The following is a 21,916-nucleotide window of genomic DNA, read 5'->3' as shown; positions in this document are numbered from 1 at the left end:
GCCGAGGTTCTGTTAGAAGGACTTGTCGTAAGCTCCTTAGGAGACATCGGCCTTACAAAAGAGGTTGTGATGGCACTGCGAGACATTCTATCTACAAGCAAGAATTCAATCGTGAGTAGTAAGGATATTCAAAAAGTGACTCTAATCTGCTCTCAATTTGTCTCGTTCCTTTACAGATGAGCTCTAACAACTACGTAATATGGCAGAATCCTACGGCCGTGTTCTACAAGATTCTGCTGAACCATGAAACTTATATTTGCGAAGGAAACACCAGAATTGACAAGAAACGAGAAAATATTCACATTCAAATATAAAAAATTTAGCCCACGACTTGTCAGTTTAAAGATTTAGAAGTAATTATGAATCACAACAAAGTTAACAATGATCGACGGAAAAATCTCTGGCATAATAAACAATTCATCTACGCAAACCTGCGGAATTTGTAAAGCCACTGTATGTTCAATTCTGGTATATCAAGCCTCCATGCATGGATTAGATACATTGAATGTTTTCTGCATATATCATGCAGGCTTGATTTTAAAAAATGGCAGGTAAAAACCGAAAGCGACAAAACGCAAAAGAAGGAGAGAAAAGAATATATTGTTAGAAAATTAAAACTTGAGTTAAGTCTTGTTAGTTGACTTTCCCAAAGAAGGCTATGGAAGTTGTAATGACGGGAATACGGCTCGCAGTATTCTTCTACCGCTTCCATAACTGTCCTGAACGAAAACTTTCTTAATCACATATTCTCATTTTAACAACCTGATCATGTAGATATGAAATTAGCGTCGACGCATCTGCTAAGTATTGTGACATTACCGCCAAAATGTTCGTGAATCTGTACCCTTGGTATTATATACCTGAAAGTCTTCATCGTATAATAATTCACATGCCTGATATAGTTAAAAGTGCTTCACTTCCAATAGAAATATTTTCCGAGGAAGCGTTAGATCTCTATATAGCTTCATTATCAGAATGTGTGGGTAATCGTTCAAATAAACAACGCTTATGTCAGAATTTGCTACGGGAACGTGACATTATAGCCAAAAAAGTGATTCTGATGAGCAATAATATCAATAAATATGGCTTCACTTTGGGTTATAAAGTTATGAAGAATTATTAACTATTTGTCTACATGTTTTGAAATATATTTTAGTTTAAAAGAGGCACTGGAAAGAATAAACCATTGTGTGAAACGTTACCTTTAGTTTATTTTCACTTAGTGAATTTATAAAAAGTAATTACCTATTTTTTTATGATTGTGTCTAAGTTGTTTAAGTCTCACAAAGGAATGGACTAAAGTTGTTAATATTTCAGTTCAAAATATATTTCATAATATTGTTTGAAAATTCGAATTTGAGAGTTTTTTTTCTTACACCATGAAGTATCTTTATATTAAAATGATTAATTTTATGCTACAAACCTAATAATTCAACAAAATATCTTTAGCTTGGAATTTTTATTCCCTAAAATGGCCGCTGTACGACGTCTTCGAAAGATAAAGTAGAACAGCGGTCTTTTTTACTGCGTAGCGAGTAGCGCGGAGCAGTCGCATCGCGCAGCAATGAGATTGCGAAAGCAATCTTGTCGATCTTCGGGTTAAGAGCTTTATTATACGCAAAACACGTGCTTTCAAATGGGGCCGCAATTCTAAAAAGCTGCTTAAATGAGCAAGACTGTGCCAAAATTAATCCGCTAACGCGTTTGCCAAGTGCTTCAGGTTTAAGAATTTTCGTTTGTTTTCTTCTCATAACGCTTTTATAGCTCAGTGGAATACGTGATTCGTGAAAGTGTAGTGAAATTCGGTTTTGGTCGTTTACGTGTAAGTAAAGTATTTCGACAGCTTTGTTTTTTTTTTGTTTAATCAAATATATAATAATTAATGTGATTACGTTGAATTAATTAACGTCCGTTATAAGAAATTAATTTTATAAATTGCGTTATATATCCCATCGAATTTTAATTAATTAAACTTGAAATAATTTTTATCAAAAAATTCGAGTTACTTATGTATCACATGGATGTACCGTTTCATTTTCGATATTTTAAGAACGTATTAATTTGTTTTAAAAAATTCCACTTTATTACTCACTGAAATAATTGAAAGTTGGCAACGGTTTAGTTGTATTTTTGAACAGAGGGTACAATTACCTACAGCATTGTAAAACATCTGCTATTTTTAATTGCCTGTCAATCGCGCTTCGTCAACGTTTGAAATAAGAAAATGTTTTTCGCACACACGCATTTCGCGAAAATTTTTACACCATCGGAAAGGACACTTTTGCGAAAGTAAATACCATATTATTCAGGAATTTTCGTCAGGTTTTTTGTACCTGCAACTTTTATTCTTATTTTATGTATATATTATTGTGGTATACATTTATTTTGTGATAGTTTATTCACGTTTCTGTTTGTCTTCTTATCATCGTCATCACATGTTTGATTTTCCTACTCAGGAAATGTTGTGTGATTCAAATTTAATAAATAAATAAATAAGACGTTTTTTAACATTCTACAACAATTTCCAGCCCTCTATAGGTTCTTCATTGCCCTTCAAGCTTCTCTAAATTTGATATTTCAGCTTTGTCCATTTCAATTTCGCTACCTTAGGTCGATCATCTAAGGTCGTTCATACTTGGGCGCTTCGCTTTAACAGTTCCGTGAAATTATCGACCGACCGCACGATTTCCATGGAAATGGAAAGTTAGTTTGATCGCCTTTGTAAGCGACAAGGCAGATTGTCAACAGCGTCTCGGCGGAGACCAAAGTCTGGGCGATGATAAAAATGACTGTAGCGACATTCAGCTGATAAAGGGCAAATTGCGGAAATGGTCGGAGAGAGCGGAGCCGGAGAAAACGGAGGCTGCGGAGATGCAGGTACGATAATTAAATACGTTTGGTCGCTGACTCACTCCGAGAGAGAGAATGGGCAATCGCCTGTCTCGTTCGAAAAACTATTTTAGTCCTCCGACGAGACAGCGGGGCCACATGTTCCCGAATAAATCGCGCGATAAAATTAAAGTCTATTTCAGAAAAGTGTAGGGTAATAAAACCTCGTTACCAATACTTAGTCACTTTCATTATTTGGCATTGATATCATTGCAAAATTCTTTCTTTTTATCGAGTGCAAGTAGTACCTCCCCTATTTAGGTCTATTTATAGGTTTTGCCTATTGTTGTCCATTCACCAACATCGAAAATGGTACGCGTCTCCGTCAATAGGAAACAATTTCATTTTAACACAATAAATATTAGGAGTTACGTATGTAGTTTTAGATACTTACATATTATACAGAAATTAAATTATAAAAAACCACAATATTCTTCGACATCTTAGGAACTGTCATCTCATCTTGCCGTCCTAATTAACGAATCGACGGCCAGATCGATCAAGTAGTCAAGATTTCACATTTTCTGCTGTTCGTTAATGACATGCTGGGATGCTCTTCGCCAGTTTCCTGGTATCACTTCCTCAATGGCTTGAGCAAGCGGTAGCTTAAGGTCTTTCATTATGAACGTCGTGTTGTATCTTGCTAAAAATACTTTCACTTGCCCCATATCAGTTCTATCGGATTTAGCCCGCAACATGGGTGTGCGCATCACAGTTACACTGTGTTGTTCTGCTATATCTTCCACGCTGTAGTGAATGAAAGATGTCTACATAAATTTGTTTTATAAAAATATCTTCATATTCAACATATCTGGTGGTTTCTTTCGTGTTCTCTTTCTTGAATGATAGCTTACGTTTCTACTACTACTGAATCAGCTAGAAGACATTTTGTCATTTTAGCGAAATAGTCTTCGAAATCATCTAAATTCATGTCCTCGTGTAATCTCCCGTATAGCACAATTGAAAAGTTAGCAAACCTTATTTTAAAAATCTCTCTTGGCTTCCAATATAACAAATATTAATCTCCTCCGTGTTCCTGAAGGCACCTTGTTATCCTTTGCCAGGATTTCCATGAAAGCTTGAGCATGAAAACTGGTCATATTTTGCTCTTGCAACATTATTGGTATAGAGTACCTTCCTTAACATAGGGTTCTTTAAGATAAGATTTTCTTCTTTTCTCTTCCGTACTAGTTTAAACTCAAGTAGTTTCGTCGACAGTAAACATTTTAATCGTTTACCAGTAAAAGTGGTTTTCTGTTATGATTCCTCCAGACAAAATACACGTTTTTAAAGTGGTCCACAAGTCTTCTAGTTATCAACGAAATACTGTCATCCGGACCAATCTCCAATAAAATCTTATCTAGTGGGTTATTTCTTTTTTAAATTTCATCGAATTACACTTTAATTAATTAATTATTTTTTCTAAGAAATGCATTATCAGTCTTCGGATATTACTTTTGGTACTTGATGATTATCTCCGTACCTCTTTCGGTTTTTTGTGACAAAAATGTTCACCCACCGGAAAAATTATTGTGTTTGCAGTCAAGACTAAAGGAAAAGAATTTGCCTATACCCGGGTAAGTGTTGTTGTTGATATTGCCTTATGTACAAGTAAATTTAAATGATGCAAAAGTGGTTTATATAGGACTACTACTCACAAACTTGTATAATTTATGCTTTCAATACTTTTCTCTTTCGCAAAATTAGATCAAATGTGGCAAATATGGTGACCCAATATTATCTTATATTGTCTATTTTTGTTAGTTAACAAACTCGATTGAGATCTGGGCACATTTTGATATTTATTGCCGATGTCAGCTGCCATGTGGGTAGTTGAATGCTGCAAGGTAATTGGTTAAATACGAGATGTTTTTTGTTGAATGTTGAATATTGGTCGAAAGCCAGAATTTACTATTACAGGTGTCATTCGTTAAAACGAGATGCTAAATCTCGCATATGCGTATTCGAATGGGCCTTTTGAAAAATGTTTTCATAGCTGCTTCATATGTGCCAGTATTTTCAATATAGGCACTTGTGAGGTTCCATTTGACCATCTGTTTTCCCTCCTGCAATAATTTAAAATCGGTGCATTCAGTCTGGAACATCGGTGGATAGTTTCTTGTACAGAAACATTCGGATAGTCGTATTTTTGAAAATAAAGTATATTTAAAAAAAATATATTTTTTACTCACTGACCGCGAAGTATTATCTTTACAACATTCCGTGGGTGTGAATATGCCCTTTCTAATATTATTGGTAGTATTCAAATACTGATAAAAGTGTCATTCATTTCCCTTTACTCCTCATAAAAGATTAATGAGAGGCAATATATCAAGTGAGGTCAAATAGTATATTTTCTACTCTTTTCTAATAATACACCGACTAGCGTGTGGTGAGCCTCACTTTACCGCGTTTGTTTCTTGTCCCACGGATCCTAGCCCCTTGGGACATTTCCGGGATATTAACGCACGAGTATGGAAGCAATTTTATGGTTTCACAGATATTTTACCGCACGGCTTGAATGTTGACGTTTGTCAATCCTGACGGTCATGTCAGTGAATGCATGTTGTTTTGCAAAAATGTATAGTATGCAAAACGTTTGGTGCCAAATAAACTTGTGACTCAAAAGCCGTTTACCACACTGGTTGCATAATATACTATTATCGCTAATATGTCGAAGAAATCTACTTTTTTTTTTCAAGTAGGCAACCTTATACAAAGTGAACCATTTTTAAGTGGTAAAACGATAAAAATATAAAAATCGAGTATTTCTATTTTTAAAAATTCCAATTTACAATAGTATATTATGCAATATTGTGGTAAACACAACTTGAGTCACGAGTTTACGAAACGTGTTGCGTACTATACTTCTACGACCGTTAATTTTTGGGTACATTTTTGCAAAACAATACGAATAAATTCACTGACATGACCGTTCGGTAATATATTGGAGATGTCCGAAGTGACTCGGATTTGTGGGATAAGAAACTGACGTTGGAAAATGACCCTCCCGCACGCTGGATCGATATATAATAAGGTATTTTACAGAACGGAGTAGAAAAAGAAACTGAGCTGGTAAACCACATTTGTTGAATAAACGATAATTGTGAAACTGAGCGGAACTGGACAGAATTTCCCATTTTATTTCTCTATGCTTTCCTGAAATAGTGTATAGTTTTTCTACGTGCATAAATCTTGAAATAGAAAATTTTAAACTAAAAGGCGCTTTGATTTAAGAATCGGACTGCAACGTGAGGAGCCTTCAGGCTTGCCTGTTTCCCCCGCAGTTTACGCCGTGCACCAGTTACTTCTCCAATTTTTCCATCAAAGTGCAACCGGACGACCGTTTCAAGGCGATAGAATCGTTTTCGGCTAAGGAATCGTTCCCCGCACTCAAAGACGCGGCCTTCATCTTACAACCCCCGCGCTGGCCCACCGAATGTCAGGTAAGAGATTGGTCAGCTAAGAGTCGTGTTCATAGTGGTTCCTCAGGCCTTAAGGCTGTAGTAAAAATTTTAGTATGAGCGTTGTGAATTTGTCACAGGCCGAGAAAGTTTCAAGTATAGACTACTATCTATCCTGAAAGGCGGGGGGTTACACTGGATAAGAATTCGTTCGAAAATCAATTCGTACGGCTTCGTATGGATAAGTAATAGACTACCGTCACTTACGAATACAGTAAAAGTGATTATGGATTCTACCTCAAAGATGTATGTTCTTAAAGTGCTTATTCATTTCAAATCACGGCTATTCTGATCTTGTTAACTGCTTCTCGGAAGTGTCCAGTGGTGGTGAGAGAAAACCGTTTTCTTAATTTGTGGAACAGTGAGATTCGTCACCGTCCTAGGTCCCTTCTTTACACCACCTTTACCATGCAAGATGCCCTTTAGCAAGTTAAATCGATGTTCATTGCGCAGTATTCCAGTTTTCGTTTCTTTATGTCATTTGGAACTTCGCATTCTTTATCCTTTCTACGTAGGGACTGCGTAGGTGATTGTATCAACCCAGGAAATCCACAATATACGCCTATAAGATCACATTTTGAAAGCCTGGAGTCTCTTCGTTGATGCCTCTATATATAAAAATTGAAAAGCAATAATGGAATTTTTTTGAATACCCAAGAATAGAAGAAATATAATTTTTTTTCTCATGCTATAGATATTTTTATTGATTGATTATTTATTGATTGTGTACACTGCTTCCAAACATTTTTTGATGCGAAATGTTGTCTAATATTTTTTGTTAATATAACTTTGCAGAAATGATTTGAAAGTTTAAGTTCCTAATGTTTTTTTATCATAACCTTGATGATTTCGGTATAGATCAAAATGTTTTTTTATTTTTTTACTTGATAAAAGATATTTCTTTTTTTTTACTACTTAGGAGTATTTAGAAACATATAAAAATAACGTTTTCCAGCATTAAAATTGAAACTGAACAAAATTATTTTTTTTCTTGTATTCTATTTTTTTTTATTTTAGTAATTTCTATTTTCTAAAGAAATTTTCCAAAGAAAAAAATAATGTCTATTACACATATGTTTTTATTTGAGTCCATACATCGTTGACCTCAATAATACCTAAAATTCTTAAAAACATAGAAATAACAAAAAGCAATTTGAATGGAATTGATTTCGGCTATTCTAAAGTCACTTAAAAGGTCTACGTTTTTATGGTCAGAATTCAGAGCAAACATAAGTTTTAATGTAACTGATTTCGACTATTCTAAAGCCTGAAAAAAGGAAATGATACAATTTCAAAAACATTACATTGCATTCTACAAGACAAAAGTATAATCCTTATTCATTATTATTTATTATTAGCTGTGAATACCCTGTTGAGGTAGTAAAACTATAGGCCTGTTGAAATGCAACTAAACTAACGTAAAGTGGATGGTTGATGAGTTTCATAACCACTTCTACGTCTGCAATTATTGAATATATTGAAACGGACTTTGTAGAAAGTACGTGTCGTCATTCTGCTTATTCTCCAAATAATGAATAAGTTCTTTATTTGCGTAACTTTGTTTGAGTTTCCCTGAGTCCTTTGTTTTCTTGTCATTTGTGTTTCCTTTTAGTTTCAATTTTTGTTTCTAATGGTGGAGTCCAAATGTTTGATCCTCCTTTCACTAAAATAATTAATACTTCGCGATCCGTGTTTCTAGAACCTTCGAAATATTCAAACCCAACAAAATTGCAAGCTAGTAAGAAGTCGTAACAGAAAGTCGTACGAATTCGTACGAATCCTTAGCCAGTGTAACTCTGTCTGGAAGTCAACGAATGCGATTGTCGCAGGTTTTGGAGGAGCAAATTAGACACGTGAATTACATCCCACCCGGCGCTGAACCGTACTATCAAGTTACCGGGGACGAATGCCAGCCGAAACCTTCGGGAGAGGAATGCGGAGTGCTTGTCTATCAATACTGCCCGATCGGAGCGGTTAATTATGTAAGTTTAAGTGATAGAATTCTCTTTTGTCTAAAAATGATTGAAGAATCCACCAAAAATTTGTTGGAACTATAGAAATGACTTTTTTAGTCTACAAAGATGGCACTTTATGACGAAAAAAAGGCAGTTTATCATTATGATATATTTTTCTAATAAGAACAATAATAATCTTTTTTGTTAATAGGAAACCACAAACAAAGCAAGAGCTTATACAAAATTAACCAAAAAGTCAATTTTAGCTTCCTCGCCGAAATTAAATAACCACAACCACTTGTGGTCACGAGACTGCCTCAGTCCCGGTAAACTTTCCTACTGTAGAGAGAAACTGTCTCCCTAGTCATTTATTGAGCTCACACTTCAGTACACTGTTTGCTATACGGGCAGAAGGCTCGAGAAACCTCTTTGACGCTGTAGCCCGGGCTGTTCTTACAGATATCTCCTTGCCTTCAGTACCCACAAGAGATTTTGCGTTACTGTTGTGTTAAGAAAGTGTGCAATATTGTAGAGCAGCTTCAGTCAGTAATAAGATTTAAGCTTAAAGTTAATATCATGCTTATCAGACTTATCTTGTAGTATCACGTATAAACAAACCGCCATCTTTTTGGACAATTTTCATTAATAAATATATGAAAATTGTTCGATTTCATAAGATTATACTAAAGTAAAAATCAAAATTGTTGATAACAAATAACCATGAACGATTATTTCAGATTAACTAAATATATAAATATTGCATGCAAATTTACACAAATAAAATAATTTTTTAAATTACCTTTTGAACAGCGAGCTATAAAAACGTACCTAGGCAAAAATCGTAATTTAGACGGGAAATATAGCCCGCCTTAATGAAGCGCTTAACGCTAGGCATTAGTTATTATTTTAAAAATCTTGTCTCAACTTGATTTTAATGTCAGCTTTTGAATTTCCTTACACTTATGGAGAAAAACATCATCAGGAAAAAAGATTTTGAATTATTATCCTTATAAAGTGACGATTAATCATAATTTAAATAAATATTTAAATTTAAAATTTAATTTGGTGTGTGAAAAAGAAAGAAGAAATAACTATAAAAATAACATCCATCTGATTGAGGGATTTAATACTACGTCTAGGATTTTGAGTAAATCGCAGTCAATCGAATTATGTGATCCGATCGACTGTGTCGCGAACTCATAGAGTTCTCCAAGCGATATACTGTTTTTACAACCTTTTGTAGTTTTGATTTCCGCCTGTTGTAAAGCGAAATGGACCATTCTTTTCAGTGTGTGGACCACAAGCCAGGGCCGTATTTAAGATTTTAACCGACGTCAACTGTGCCGTGCTGACTGTTAATTCATTTTAGTGTGCTTTTTATGCATCTTCCTAAAACGGTCTCTACTTGAGGTAGTTCGGTTTCAAGATGAATTTGATAGTTAGAAAGGTTGATCTCCTATATTAAAATCACTAAACAGTGTTGTCGTGATGGACAACGCCAGGAACCATTCTGCACAAGCGGAAAAAATATAGAATTTATAATCGACTAAAGAACTCATTCAACATTTTTTTCTTCAAAATGATATGTATTTTGAAAATTCCTACACAAAGAAGCAGGTATTGGAAGTCCTTAAGACGGGAACTTTTGATAAGAAGTATAATGTGGACAAGTTGGGGGAGATTCAAAGTTGCCCGTCCTCCACCATATCACTGCTATACTATTTACTATAAACTATACTTCTTGCTGGAAAAAATGTGTTGAACATGTCACCGAATAAGAAAATGTTTACAGAAGTCGCTAGTGCCAGAATTAAATATTAATGTGGGGGAAATTTACTCCTTCATTTATATTTATAATAAATATTTTAAAGTTAGAATGGATTTTTCACAGCATGGACTAATAATAATAGAGGAATCCCACCGATGAAACTACACATAAAAATTTACCAAGGTTAAATAGCGGATTATGTCGTAAAATCGGTATATGGTTTGCAGAACTCTAATCAATGTTATTCGAACTAGTTCAGTAGATCGAGCGTCGGTGGCAGCCGCTACCTGTTGTCATCGAATTTATGTGCTGAGGACGACAGCCTGAGGTTCGAGTCGCGGTTCGAATCTGGGAATTTGGCGCGGGCGATCCGTATCACCGAAAATTACTACGAGCTGCACCTCAGGTCGGATCTTTACACCAACCGGCACATGCAGTGGTTTTATTTCCGCGTGTCGAATACGAAAAGGAACTTTTTGTATCGGTAAGTCGTGGCGCGATACCCAGCGTCATTTAAATTTCTACTTGTTCGTCGTCGCATTTCAGCATATCGATAACAAATTGTTCGAAAGAAGACAGCCTGTACAACGAAGGCATGAAACCCCTGATGTATTCGAAAAAAGACGCGCAGCTTCATTCGATCGGGTGGCGCCGGTGCGGCCAAAATATCACCTACTTTTGCAACGATAACGTGTGAGTTTTTGTTTCAGCTTTTAAAACTTTAACGTTAATTTACGTAAAAGGAGTGAACTCGATCAGGGTCATTATTCTTGAATTTTAGCTATAGAAATGTTCAAGGTAAATAACCATAATTTTCTCAGGGCGTGGGCTTGTTTTGCTCAAAATATTAAAACGCAGTGTTCTTAAAAAATTTCTATTAAAAAAACAGATATATTTTTTACTTGTCTGGGAGAAATATATTTTATAAGTCATGAGTGATAGAAATGGGAAAAAAAGTCAAAGTTGTGAACTACAAATCTGTTTTTTGTGCGTATCCAAGAGGAGATCGGAAGGGATGAGTTTATTCAAACAGGTTTGTAACAAAAAATGTATTTAACTATTTAGTCTAAGAAAATATCTTGTTCAACAAGTTGTGGCTCTTCTCTTATGTGCGAAATGATCAGATCTTTTTGTTCCGCGCTAACCTTTCTTGTATTAATTTCATCACAGTTCATATTCAACCTAGTATTTGGAATAACTACGATAATAAAATATAATAAGCGGCACTAGGCTTATTGAGGTACTATTCTCTATTGTAATTCTATTAAAAGGGTTAGCTTAAATTCATACGGGTTTTTTGGTCAGTTTGGTCAGATTTTTGGTTTCTAGAGAAATATTCCTTTTTTGGGTATACTAAGTTAAAATGGGGATTGTTGTCTTTCTCTCGTTCATTTATATTGACTTTTGTAGTTGTTTGATTGCTTTGTTCTTATTGAAATTATTTGCACATTATTATTTGATGATCAAACATTCTTTTCAAATACCTGTATAAAATAAAATATCCCATAATCCAGCTTCAAAAAAGCCTAGACAACTTATTATACTTAGAAAATCAAAGTAGTTAAGTCATATTCAAATATTTTAAAGAAAATTTAAAAAAAACTGTTAACTAGTAGTGCGGGCAAAATATAGTTATTAAGACCTCATTTTAATTTTGCGGGTATATATTTTCTAAAAATAGGCTAACCAAAACTAACCAAAACTTAAGTATTTTTAGAGCCGAAAAAAACTAAAAAAATTAAAATCTATAATCAAAATTCTCAAAATTTGTTTATTTTTTTCCTGCAGTATATACTGTTCATTGTTTATATGAAAACAGCCAACATTTTTCGGAAAAATCCGTTTTCCGTGCAACTCGGAAAAATCGATTTAGAGAGTATCTTCCTCGCACTAGCTTTTTTTTTGTTATTAGTTTCTTTTGGTTATTTTTTACAAAATGTATTTAAATTATCAAACCTTATTTAGAGGGCTCCGGGAGCGTTGAATTCTAAAGTGTCGGATTCATTTTTTGTGTCCTCGATCGCTACATTTGACGTTTATTATATTAGCATGTGGTTACCCAGGGATAACGTCTGATGGTGACAATTTCCATAATTAATTCTTGTTTTATTGTAAAGCAGTTAAAATGAATTCGATCTTAGAAAATATGTTGTGTGCTACACATGCAAAAAACATGATTCATTAACTGCCTCGTGCAACATACATTCTTTACACTAGTTACACAAATAACTATTTACTTACTCTCTATTTCCAATTTTATTTAGTTGTTTAAACGAAAAAAAATGCTTGATATTTTGATATTTGTTTATTAGGTATTATGTATGTTCTAAATAATAACAGTCAAGAATTTTCTGACATGCAATATGTCCCAGATTAGCTTCTCTATACAGGTATCTTTGTTACTATTATAAATACAGCAAAGGATAAATAGAGGAAGTTTTAGTTTGAGAAATATCGGCGAAAAAACGAATACCTAGAGCAAAGGTTAAATAGGGAAAGTTTTAGAGGAGACTTGACATTATTCAGACACATTCTAAGACGAATGAGACAGCGTGTATGTCATGTGTAAATCGCCTTTTTTATCCCACAAATCGTCTTAACTTTCGTTTTTCCTATGGCCGGCATACTGGATTTTAGATTTTTTCAAAGAGCGTAAAATATCCAGTTCAGTGATCTCTCACAAGTGCACAAAAGTGACGTTCATTTGCATCGCGACATTTTTGGCAATTGGTGACTCTTTGTCTTGAGTTTCTATATTCTCCTCCCGGGAGGATAAAAATCATAGACCTAATTTTTTGTGTGACCTCAGAGGAAGAAATGCAAGGGCAAGAACTCAGTGGATTTAGAAGGCCAAGACAATGGAAAAAAAAAATCTCTAGTCAAACTGGTCGCTTAAGAAGTTCCCGATTTGTATAGTGTTGTAAAAACAAGGTTTTTCTAAACTCATATTCGGTTAAAGTAGGCCGTAAAGCCGCTATTGAGGTAATATCGGAGGTTCTGTGTGTAAGTATAATGTATAACGCTAAAATGTCAATTTTTTCTTTATTTCAATAGTGAATGAACTGTAAATTTACACAAGGCGGGTTGCAGGATAGCAAAACACGATTGAGACATCTAACACGTCTTAAGAAATTGTCTGAATAATGTCACATTTTAACAGATGCCAATTTAACCGTTTCGGATTTACTGGCGAAAAACGAATTCCGTCGTCCATTTCACCTGTAGGTATAATGGGAGCGGATATCCCTGTATAGAGAAGCGAAGGGGACACACTGTATATTATTTACTTAAATTAATGCAAATAATCATCGGTTTTCACCAGGATATTTAGATAATTTAAATGAAGGATGTTATTCTAAATTAAATGTAATAAGAAAACGTACTAAGAAAATTATCTACTTACCGTAGTGTCTTTAGGGAAAAGAAATAGACTTATACTTATGCCAGTCTGAAAATGCGACCAGCGATAACACGTAGTTGCCGGCATAATTGCAATAATAACAACAAATAACTAATAAACAAACGAGTGGGTACGAGCTTTTCGACATTGGTATTACCTGGGACCTCTGATCATGAGTTTAGAAGACTGTATTGACCACTGTCGCCTTTCGTTAGATTTTAGCTTTCTCTCTTATTTGCCCAATAAAATAAACACTAAACGCTTCACCGTAACGTCAAAACGTCGTCATATCATTTCTAAACCTTGTATTTATTGATTCAAACGTGTTTAATCAGAACCTTCATCATTTCTTCGAAAGCAGGACAACAACGTCCTTAGAAGCGAATTGGCAGTGGTCGTTCTTACAAATTTCGTATCTACCGCGCCGGACGCGTCGATGTCTGCAGATTCCGCGGCGACGCCTCGTTTACCCTCGTGCAAATAGAGGACTCTCAGATCGGAGGGCATGACTAGATTCACATTTATTTCGTGTCCGGATTCATTTACCGCCGTTTCCGCGTTTTCTTGTGCGCGGGAGTCGAACTTTGACGTTTTGTAATAACCTCTGCGAAATTGCGGATACGTTTTCTTCGTTTCCAATATGAGGGCGTTCGAGTTGTGCGACGCATCGGTGTGTGATTTCGACAAATTCATCGGGAATGGACGAAGTGATGACCGCGATACCGTAATTTTGACAAATGAGCCCGTTGACGGACGGTCCGTTGACGCGGATTCGAATTTTTACGGGGCGCGTCGTTTTCTGGGATGGCAGGTCGCCAAAAACCTGCGTAATCCCGAGATCCGATTGATTGATGGTCGAAGAATAATAGTAAACGTAACAGAAGAAGCAATTTCGAGAAGTGCGGCGTAAACCGGCACAGGGTCGTAGCGTCACCAAAATATGAAATTTTAGTGGAAAATTTTTATTAACGGTTATTATTACGGGTTCGAAATAAACAGCGACCCCTACCTACTTCTGGCAAAAATGGGAACTCAGAGAGATGCAAATCGTTATCAAGCAAGTAAGGCAAAAACGCCGAAATAATAGCACAAAAATATAGGGAAAGGATAAACGATAAATTAGAAAATCTCAAAGAGACTCTAGTTAATAAGGAGGAAATATGGTAACTTTACAAAAGAACGATACTTAATTCAGCCAGAGACGCTTGTGAGATAAACAAATAAAACAGTTATAAAAAACAGGCAGTATGGTGGACAGAAGCAATAAAAACCCAGGTAAAAATAAAGAACAACGGAAAGCATATTTAGGGGAAAAAACGCAGCGAAGTTATGAAACTTTGCAAAGAACGAAAGTGAAAAATATGGTAATACAGTCCAAACAAGAGAAATGGAAGGAATTTGGAGACAGCAAAACCAATCAAAACCTTTTCTACAAAAAAGTAGAGAGTGCGGCAACTAAAAACGAAGCAGATGAAATACTAATAACGGAAGTAAATATAATGGAGCGCTGGAGGGAATATTTTGAAAGACTGGTCAATTCCGAAAATAAAACAAACGGCAAAAAGACAGAATACGAAGGTAAAAAAATGGTAGAGCAAGAAGGAACAGAACCAAATGAACAATGAAAAAAATAGCAAGTCACCAGGTGAGGATAAGATTGCAGCTGAGATGGTGAAAAAGGATGGGAGAAAAGGCGACCACAATATTGTTAAAAAGTTTCAATATGGTATGGGTAGAAGAAAAAATACCGGCAGATTGGAAAACGGGTTTAATGCTACCACTGCACAAAGAAGGAGATAACAAGAACTGCAACAATTATAGAGGAATATCATTGCTATGTACACCATTGATACTGTTTGAGAAAATTGTTGAAAAGAGACTACGATCAAAAGTAGAACCAACCCTAACAGAAACGCAAAGTGGGTTACGGAAAGGCAGAAGTACCCAGGATCACGTGTTCACTTTAAAAGAAGTAATTTGGAGAAAATTGGCAAGATCTAGAGCAGTATACGTTGCATTCTTAGATATGGAAAAAGCGTTTGATATAGTACCGCGAATAAAAATCTGGAAAAGCCTACAAGCCAGAAACGTTGACAATAAACTATTAAGAGTTATCAAATGGTTATACAACGAAACAAGTAATTGCGTAATAAGTAAGAACATGAGGTCAAGAGCGTTTATAACACAAGAAGGAATGCGACAGGGGGGTAGTTTGAGCCCTTTACTATTCATAACTTATATGGACGATCTATTTAGAAGGGGAAAACAGCGATCAAAAGACCTTTACGTTGGATACCGATAACTAGAGCGTATCAACATATCGGAATGTGCCTTCGCCGTTGATATAACGATCATAGCAGCAACCTCGAAGGATCTGGAGAAAAATCTAAATAATTGAGATCAGATACTAACAAAAAACGGAATGAAAATGAACAGAAATAAAACCAAAGTTATGGCAATGTCAAACGAAAAAGAGAAATCAGAGGTGAGAATACGTGGGACACTAATAGAAAAAGTTAGTTACTTTCAGTACTTGGGAATTTAGAAACAGGAGGTCAGGACACAGAATTAAATAATAGAACAGAAAAGGCCAATAAAGTGTGTTATGCATTGAGTAAGGGGCTCATAAATAAAAAGGAAATTTCTAAGGAAACTAAAATGAAAGTTTACAAAACATTTTACAGACCAATCCTTACGTATGGCTCCGAATCTTGGATATTGTCAGATAGGGACAAGAGCAAAATTGGAGCAACAGAGATGAAATACTTGAGGAGAGTGAAAGGAATAACCAGAAGGGACAGAATTAGTTTAACGTTTAGGAAAAAAACATCAAACAAAAGCTGTTCAAAAAATAGAAGGCTGTTTGGAATATATGTTTTATATATACAGGATGTCGCAGAAATCACCCACCGATAAAAGTTATATTTTTAATAGAGCACCCTGTATAGTATACGATTAATAAAATTCCACAAAAATTATGCACATTTCTTGCATAATATGTCCTATACTCAATCCACTAGTTTTTTAGATATATGCGCTTTTAAGGTAAAAGCAATATTCGAAAATAAAATAATATTCTAGAATTTATAATTTACATCTTAGGTGCTCATCAAAAACAAAATGTTTATTAAAAACTTATTATAAAATGCCTTATTCTGAAAGAGAATAGTATAGTGCGCAACAAGCAACGGTATTTGAGTCACGAATTTATTTGACACGAGCGGAGCGAGTGTTTAATAAACAAGTGAAGTTTACCAAAGTATATTTTTTCTACGACCGTTAGTTTTTAAGTACATTTTTGCAAAACAGCACGAATATAGTCGTTGACATAACCATCAGATTTGACAAACGTCCAATTTCAAGCCGTGCGGTAAAATATCCGAAAACATCCGATTGCTCCCAAACCCGTGCGGTACAACTAACAAAGAACTCAAGTTCTAAGGCTAAGGTGACGCTTCTTGAATGCCACAGAAGGGAGTTGAAAAAAAACAGTTAATATTGGAAACGTTTGATTAAGCAAATAAGAAGACTCAAAGTGTATTGCACGTTCCAGGCAAAAAAATTTTCATCGAATATAAGAACATGAAAATGAAAAGAACATTGGAAAGAGATCAAGATAGTAGTGATTTAGGCGCTTTACAAAAAGAATATAAAGAAAAAAAGAAAGAATAAAAAGAATACAATAAGAAAAATATCGGAAAAATACATCGTACGGAAAGATTCAAACCACTCTCAAAAAAAGCAGGATACAAGGCATTCAAAATTAGGCTTACAACAAAATTAACGCCCAAACATCGAGAAAAAGAGTTGAGAAACAATTAACGGAAATGATGCTTATTTAAAAAATATTTTTTGGATAAACGCGTCATCATTATATGGATGAGCATTGAGCGACTGTATTTTTGTGGTATTTGTTAAAGACTATTTAAATCAAATTATAATGAATGGACTGGCAAAGATGGAACAATTTTAATGGATGCATTTTCATGAAAAACTCTATAAGATCGTGTAAACGTAAATTCGATCGAAAACGGAGAAGAGCATTTAAAAACTTGATTAGAACATAAGTTCTAAATGAAGAATATTCCCCTGTAGAAATATTACGGAGAACATTCATCGAATGTATATAATTCCATTTGTAAAACTAATTACCTACGTATTATATTATATCTACCCAAAAAAAGTTCTGGAATATTTTTTAATGTTGAATTTAAGTTAAATATTTCGAAAATTTGAATTTGAATTTACATATAGTAGTACATATAGGAATAAAATATTGTACAAAATGTTCTCTTCTTTCTGGCTTGGCTGGATGTTTGTTGAAAATTTTTCGTGGATTCCATGAAACGTGCAATTAATAACACATAGTTCCCTTTCAGCCAATTTAACCCTCTCATTTGGGTTAATAAACGTTTCCAAAGTTAATTGTTTGTCTGTTTGCAAATAAAACATATTATATATGATAAAAGGAGCATAGTTTTGCTAAATATGTCACTGAGAATAGGACATATTATACACGAATTGTGCATAATTTTTAGGGGATATTATTGAGCGTATAATATACAGGATGTTTCATTCAAAAATATATAACTTATTTTTTTAACGTTAAAAAAAATATAAAGCGGGAACATTATAAATAATCACCCGGTACATCATATAAATCCGTTTTTTAAGTAACTGAATAAATAATATACATATTTATTTATTATTTTTATGTGTTGTATGTTTTTATATGAGCGTTTTTATTAGCTAAATAGTTCAAGCACAAAACTCACAATAATCCGCAAACCACAAAACAAAGTAAAAGAGAAGAATCTAAAGTTTCACACAATTAAAATTGACTGAGCGCAACGTCATTTTCATTCACACAAATAATTTTACGGAAATCGAAATTAGGCAAATTGTTAAAAACGCTTGAAATGCCACCTCTCGGTTGGTGTCCCAACAAAATCTAGTCTGATAATCTGGTTGCTTAAAAATTGTACATTGGCAAAAATTTAAGTTTTTCATATATGTTTGGTGGTACTTCTCAAAATGTCAATTAACAGTTCAACCAAAAGTATTTAGTGGTTATATTCCACTATTTTTCTTGCCCGAATAGCATTCACTACAGAAAAACAAAAATTATACAAGAATTAGAAAAGGAAATCGTATTGATTGAATTGTCTCAGGGCGAGGGCGCGAACTAATGGTTCGTGTTTACTTTGTCCAAACACTTGACGAGCACTATTCAAAACACATCTCCTTTGTAGTGGTTTAAACAGTTTATGGAAATATCCAAAGAAAGTTTTTATGAAACACTGAGATATGTGAAACCCCAGTTAGAAATAATTTACACATATTTTTGGTATGCGATAAGTACAGAAGATAAGCTTTTGGTAACTCTAGGATTTCCAGCTAATAATGAATTTATAGGAGCCTAATATATATTCCTTTCGAATATCTTACTATAAGCTAACCAAAACTTTGTGGAATAATGTTTGTTGTTTGCTCTCTAGTCCTCTCTAGAATAAATTAGTTTAGTTAGTTTTGGTTAGTTTTATACAATCACCAAGTGGAGAATCCAAGGATGATTATAAATTGCGTGATCTTAATAAGCAGTTCCACAGTTCTTTAACTTCTTTAACTTAAATAACCTTTGTCAATGCAGGAAAAGGCAAAGCTTATGCATCACGCCATGGAATAATATACAGTATGTCGCGTTTCAAAAAGTTTTGCATTTCTTCTTGTGTTTCCGTCAAAAACGGTTAAAAGAAGCAGAGCAGGTATTCAACAGTAGAGAGTTTTATCTTTTCACGTGGCCAAAAACGGTGCAACGTTTGTTATAGTAGGACACTTTCCAAAGAACGCGGAGGGTGGCCGAATAAAGGTTGCCGATAGAATGAAATATGGACCGCTAAAATAAGTGAAAAACGGTTTATGCAAAACGCAGAAATGAAAAAAGAACTAGCTATTTTGAAAGAACCTGAGAACTCGAATTCTTTAGAGGGGAATTATTAACAAATGCAGTCTTTGTTACGAGTTATGGGGAATAAATTTACCACTGTTGTTGAACAACAGCCTTGAACAATAGCCCGGGTCGAGGGAAAGAGGTGTTTATTTTTAATGAATTCGACAGATTGGTGGTCATACTGTACTTTTTGTATAGTACCACGACCTATCTAACAAACCCATTATTATTCATTGCCCAGCAGGTGAACGAGTGAAGGTAGGAGCAGACTCGTTGCTGATAGCTTGAAGTGTTACGCGGCTAGATATTTATTTACCTGTATTTTCAAAGTTAATTTTTTCACACTAGCCATGAAGGTACCTGAGAACGCGAATTTCCTACAGTATTATATTATTGTACAGAATAATAATAATAGATTGTATTTTTAATGATTTCGATAGATCGGTGTTATACTATTTTTATACGCTTCGTAGCGTAAAAGATACGATTCTGTTGGTAGAGTTCTCCAAACTATATACCGTTTTTACGACATAATCCGGTATTTAACTTTTGTAATTTTTTTTGTAACTTCCGTACTTCGTGCATACAAATGCTGAAAGCTGACGAATTTGTGTAGAGTGTCATCGGTGAGATTCCTTGATTATTATTAGTCCCTGCAGTGAAAAATCCATCCTCACTTTTAAATCCTACTCTTAAAATAGAACAGTTCGCATGGCACAGTTCTTGTTTGTTAACATCTTAAATACGGCTCTGGCTTGGGGTACCGCTAAGGTTGTAAAAGCGGTATATATTTTGGAGAACTCTACAAACCTCATAATGTGCATTTGTCGCGTTAGTTCACCGGAAGACCAGGATCAGCTGCAAACGTATACGCTCACCTTCACGGTGACGTTTCCGCACGACGACGATGAGGTTTACCTGGCCCATTGCTACCCATATACGTATTCCGACCTGCAGGATCATCTGGCGGAAATCAGGGCGCACCCGATTAAGCAAAACTTTAGTACCGTTAGATTGTTGTGCAGGTCTTTGGCGGGGAACGATGTCTATTTCGTTACCGTCACATCTCCGCCCATACCTGGCGATAACAAGGTGCGGCCATTAAAAATATAGACCTTTTAATAATGAGTGTATTCTATGTCAGATACAAAGCAAGCGGCGGTGACATGACAGTTTGATCATGCCGACAGGGACAGTTATTTTTCGTTTGTAATTTTAAGAACTGGCGAGATAAAAGGGTTATTGGGCACTTTTGAAATTTCAAATAATTTTTAATTAAATTTGTTTATTTGACAGCACTAAGTACCAATTATTGTTTACAAATTAGATATAATTACATCATATGAAGGTTAACTTCATAAGATATAGGTATACGCCATATTTTTTGGTATTAACTATATTCAATATATCATCTTCGTATTCTCCAAAATGGATTGAACTTCTGATATGAGGCCTTAAAAGAAAATTTTGAATTTGTAAAATATAAATATCCAGTATAAATAACTTGCCAGCACAAGATTATGAATCGATCACTATTAAATTACATGCATCTCAATAATAATTAAAATGTCTGCCTTGAACAACTGGATATTTACTCGCCACTGTCTAATAAATTTACATTTTGAGACTCAATATGAACAGTAATATGTTTTAAAAGTTTTTTAAACACAAACACATAAAACATAAAACACAAGAAAATCAAAAGAAATTTCGTTAATGTAGTTTTGAACCATGTCTACTATACCTCATACCAAATATACTGTTAGTCAAGTCAAACTCGGCCAGCATAGCGTTGCAGTCAATTACATATTTTTCTTTAATCAAAATATATAAACATTAGTTAGTTACATTGCATAATTATAAATATCTATGTAACTATGCCCTGTTTCTTAGTGCGAGAGAGTTATAAATCATTATTTTGGTTGTTACTAATCATTAATGATCTTAGGTGTATTTCAAAAGCGTAGTATTGTACCTATGATGATTGTCAAGGGTCTCGAGGGTAGTAGACGGCCAGGTAGTTGACCTACCCGGGTTCAAAAGGAGCTACTGCTTTTGCAAGAAAGAAGGCAGTGCGTCGAACATGTAATTAAAATAGAAAAAAGAATGTGGAAAGATGTTAACGTGCAAGAAAACACATTTCTCTGGCCTGAAACAACTATAGTTCATCTGACTACTCAAAACATGATCACTTAAATTTACAAATGAAATTTCATTGTAAATACTAGATTTTTTTAAATTATAATATTTATTACAATTTACCTATTTTCATATTATTTTTATAAACTTAATAATTAATATTTCGGACATCTACTTTCTCATTATAATTATTATTATATTTTTCATTCTAATAAAGTACCTATAGGAACGCCAATGTCACATTGCATTGCAGATCTCAAAAACTGAAATACTGAATTTATCGGAAATTTTTGCAATTTGTCTGAAATTTACTATATAACTTTGAAGTTTTCACCTTTTTTATCGTACATA

At 34.5% G+C, this 21,916-nt stretch overlaps 1 protein-coding gene across 6 annotated transcripts in view; it reads left to right on the top strand.

Annotated features, from left to right (window-relative positions):
• The first annotated feature begins 1,669 nt into the window (after window positions 1–1,669).
• LOC132704742 (cytosolic carboxypeptidase Nna1-like) overlaps window positions 1,670–21,916 on the top strand; it is a 42,572-nt gene continuing 22,325 nt past the window's right edge. For 3 of the 6 annotated variants that reach the window (XM_060674951.1, XM_060674955.1, XM_060674957.1), the window contains exons 1-7: window positions 1,671–1,822; window positions 2,611–2,877; window positions 6,127–6,335; window positions 8,183–8,335; window positions 10,331–10,560; window positions 10,623–10,769; window positions 20,263–20,518. In XM_060674951.1, coding sequence (XP_060530934.1) covers window positions 2,829–2,877; window positions 6,127–6,335; window positions 8,183–8,335; window positions 10,331–10,560; window positions 10,623–10,769; window positions 20,263–20,518 — 1,044 coding nt within the window. In that variant the 5' untranslated portion in view covers window positions 1,671–1,822; window positions 2,611–2,828. Of the gene's footprint in view, window positions 1,823–2,581; window positions 2,878–6,126; window positions 6,336–8,182; window positions 8,336–10,330; window positions 10,561–10,622; window positions 10,770–20,262; window positions 20,519–21,916 lie in introns of all 6 variants that reach the window. The other 3 variants (XM_060674956.1, XM_060674952.1, XM_060674953.1) reach the window with 3 other exon arrangements.

The sequence above is a fragment of the Cylas formicarius genome, unplaced genomic scaffold (genome assembly GCF_029955315.1).
Source record: "Cylas formicarius isolate icCylForm1 unplaced genomic scaffold, icCylForm1.1 PGA_scaffold_7__23_contigs__length_41026272, whole genome shotgun sequence".
In the NCBI taxonomy this organism is placed as follows: Eukaryota; Metazoa; Arthropoda; class Insecta; order Coleoptera; family Brentidae; genus Cylas; species Cylas formicarius.
This window is presented reverse-complemented; position numbering and strand designations above follow the sequence as displayed.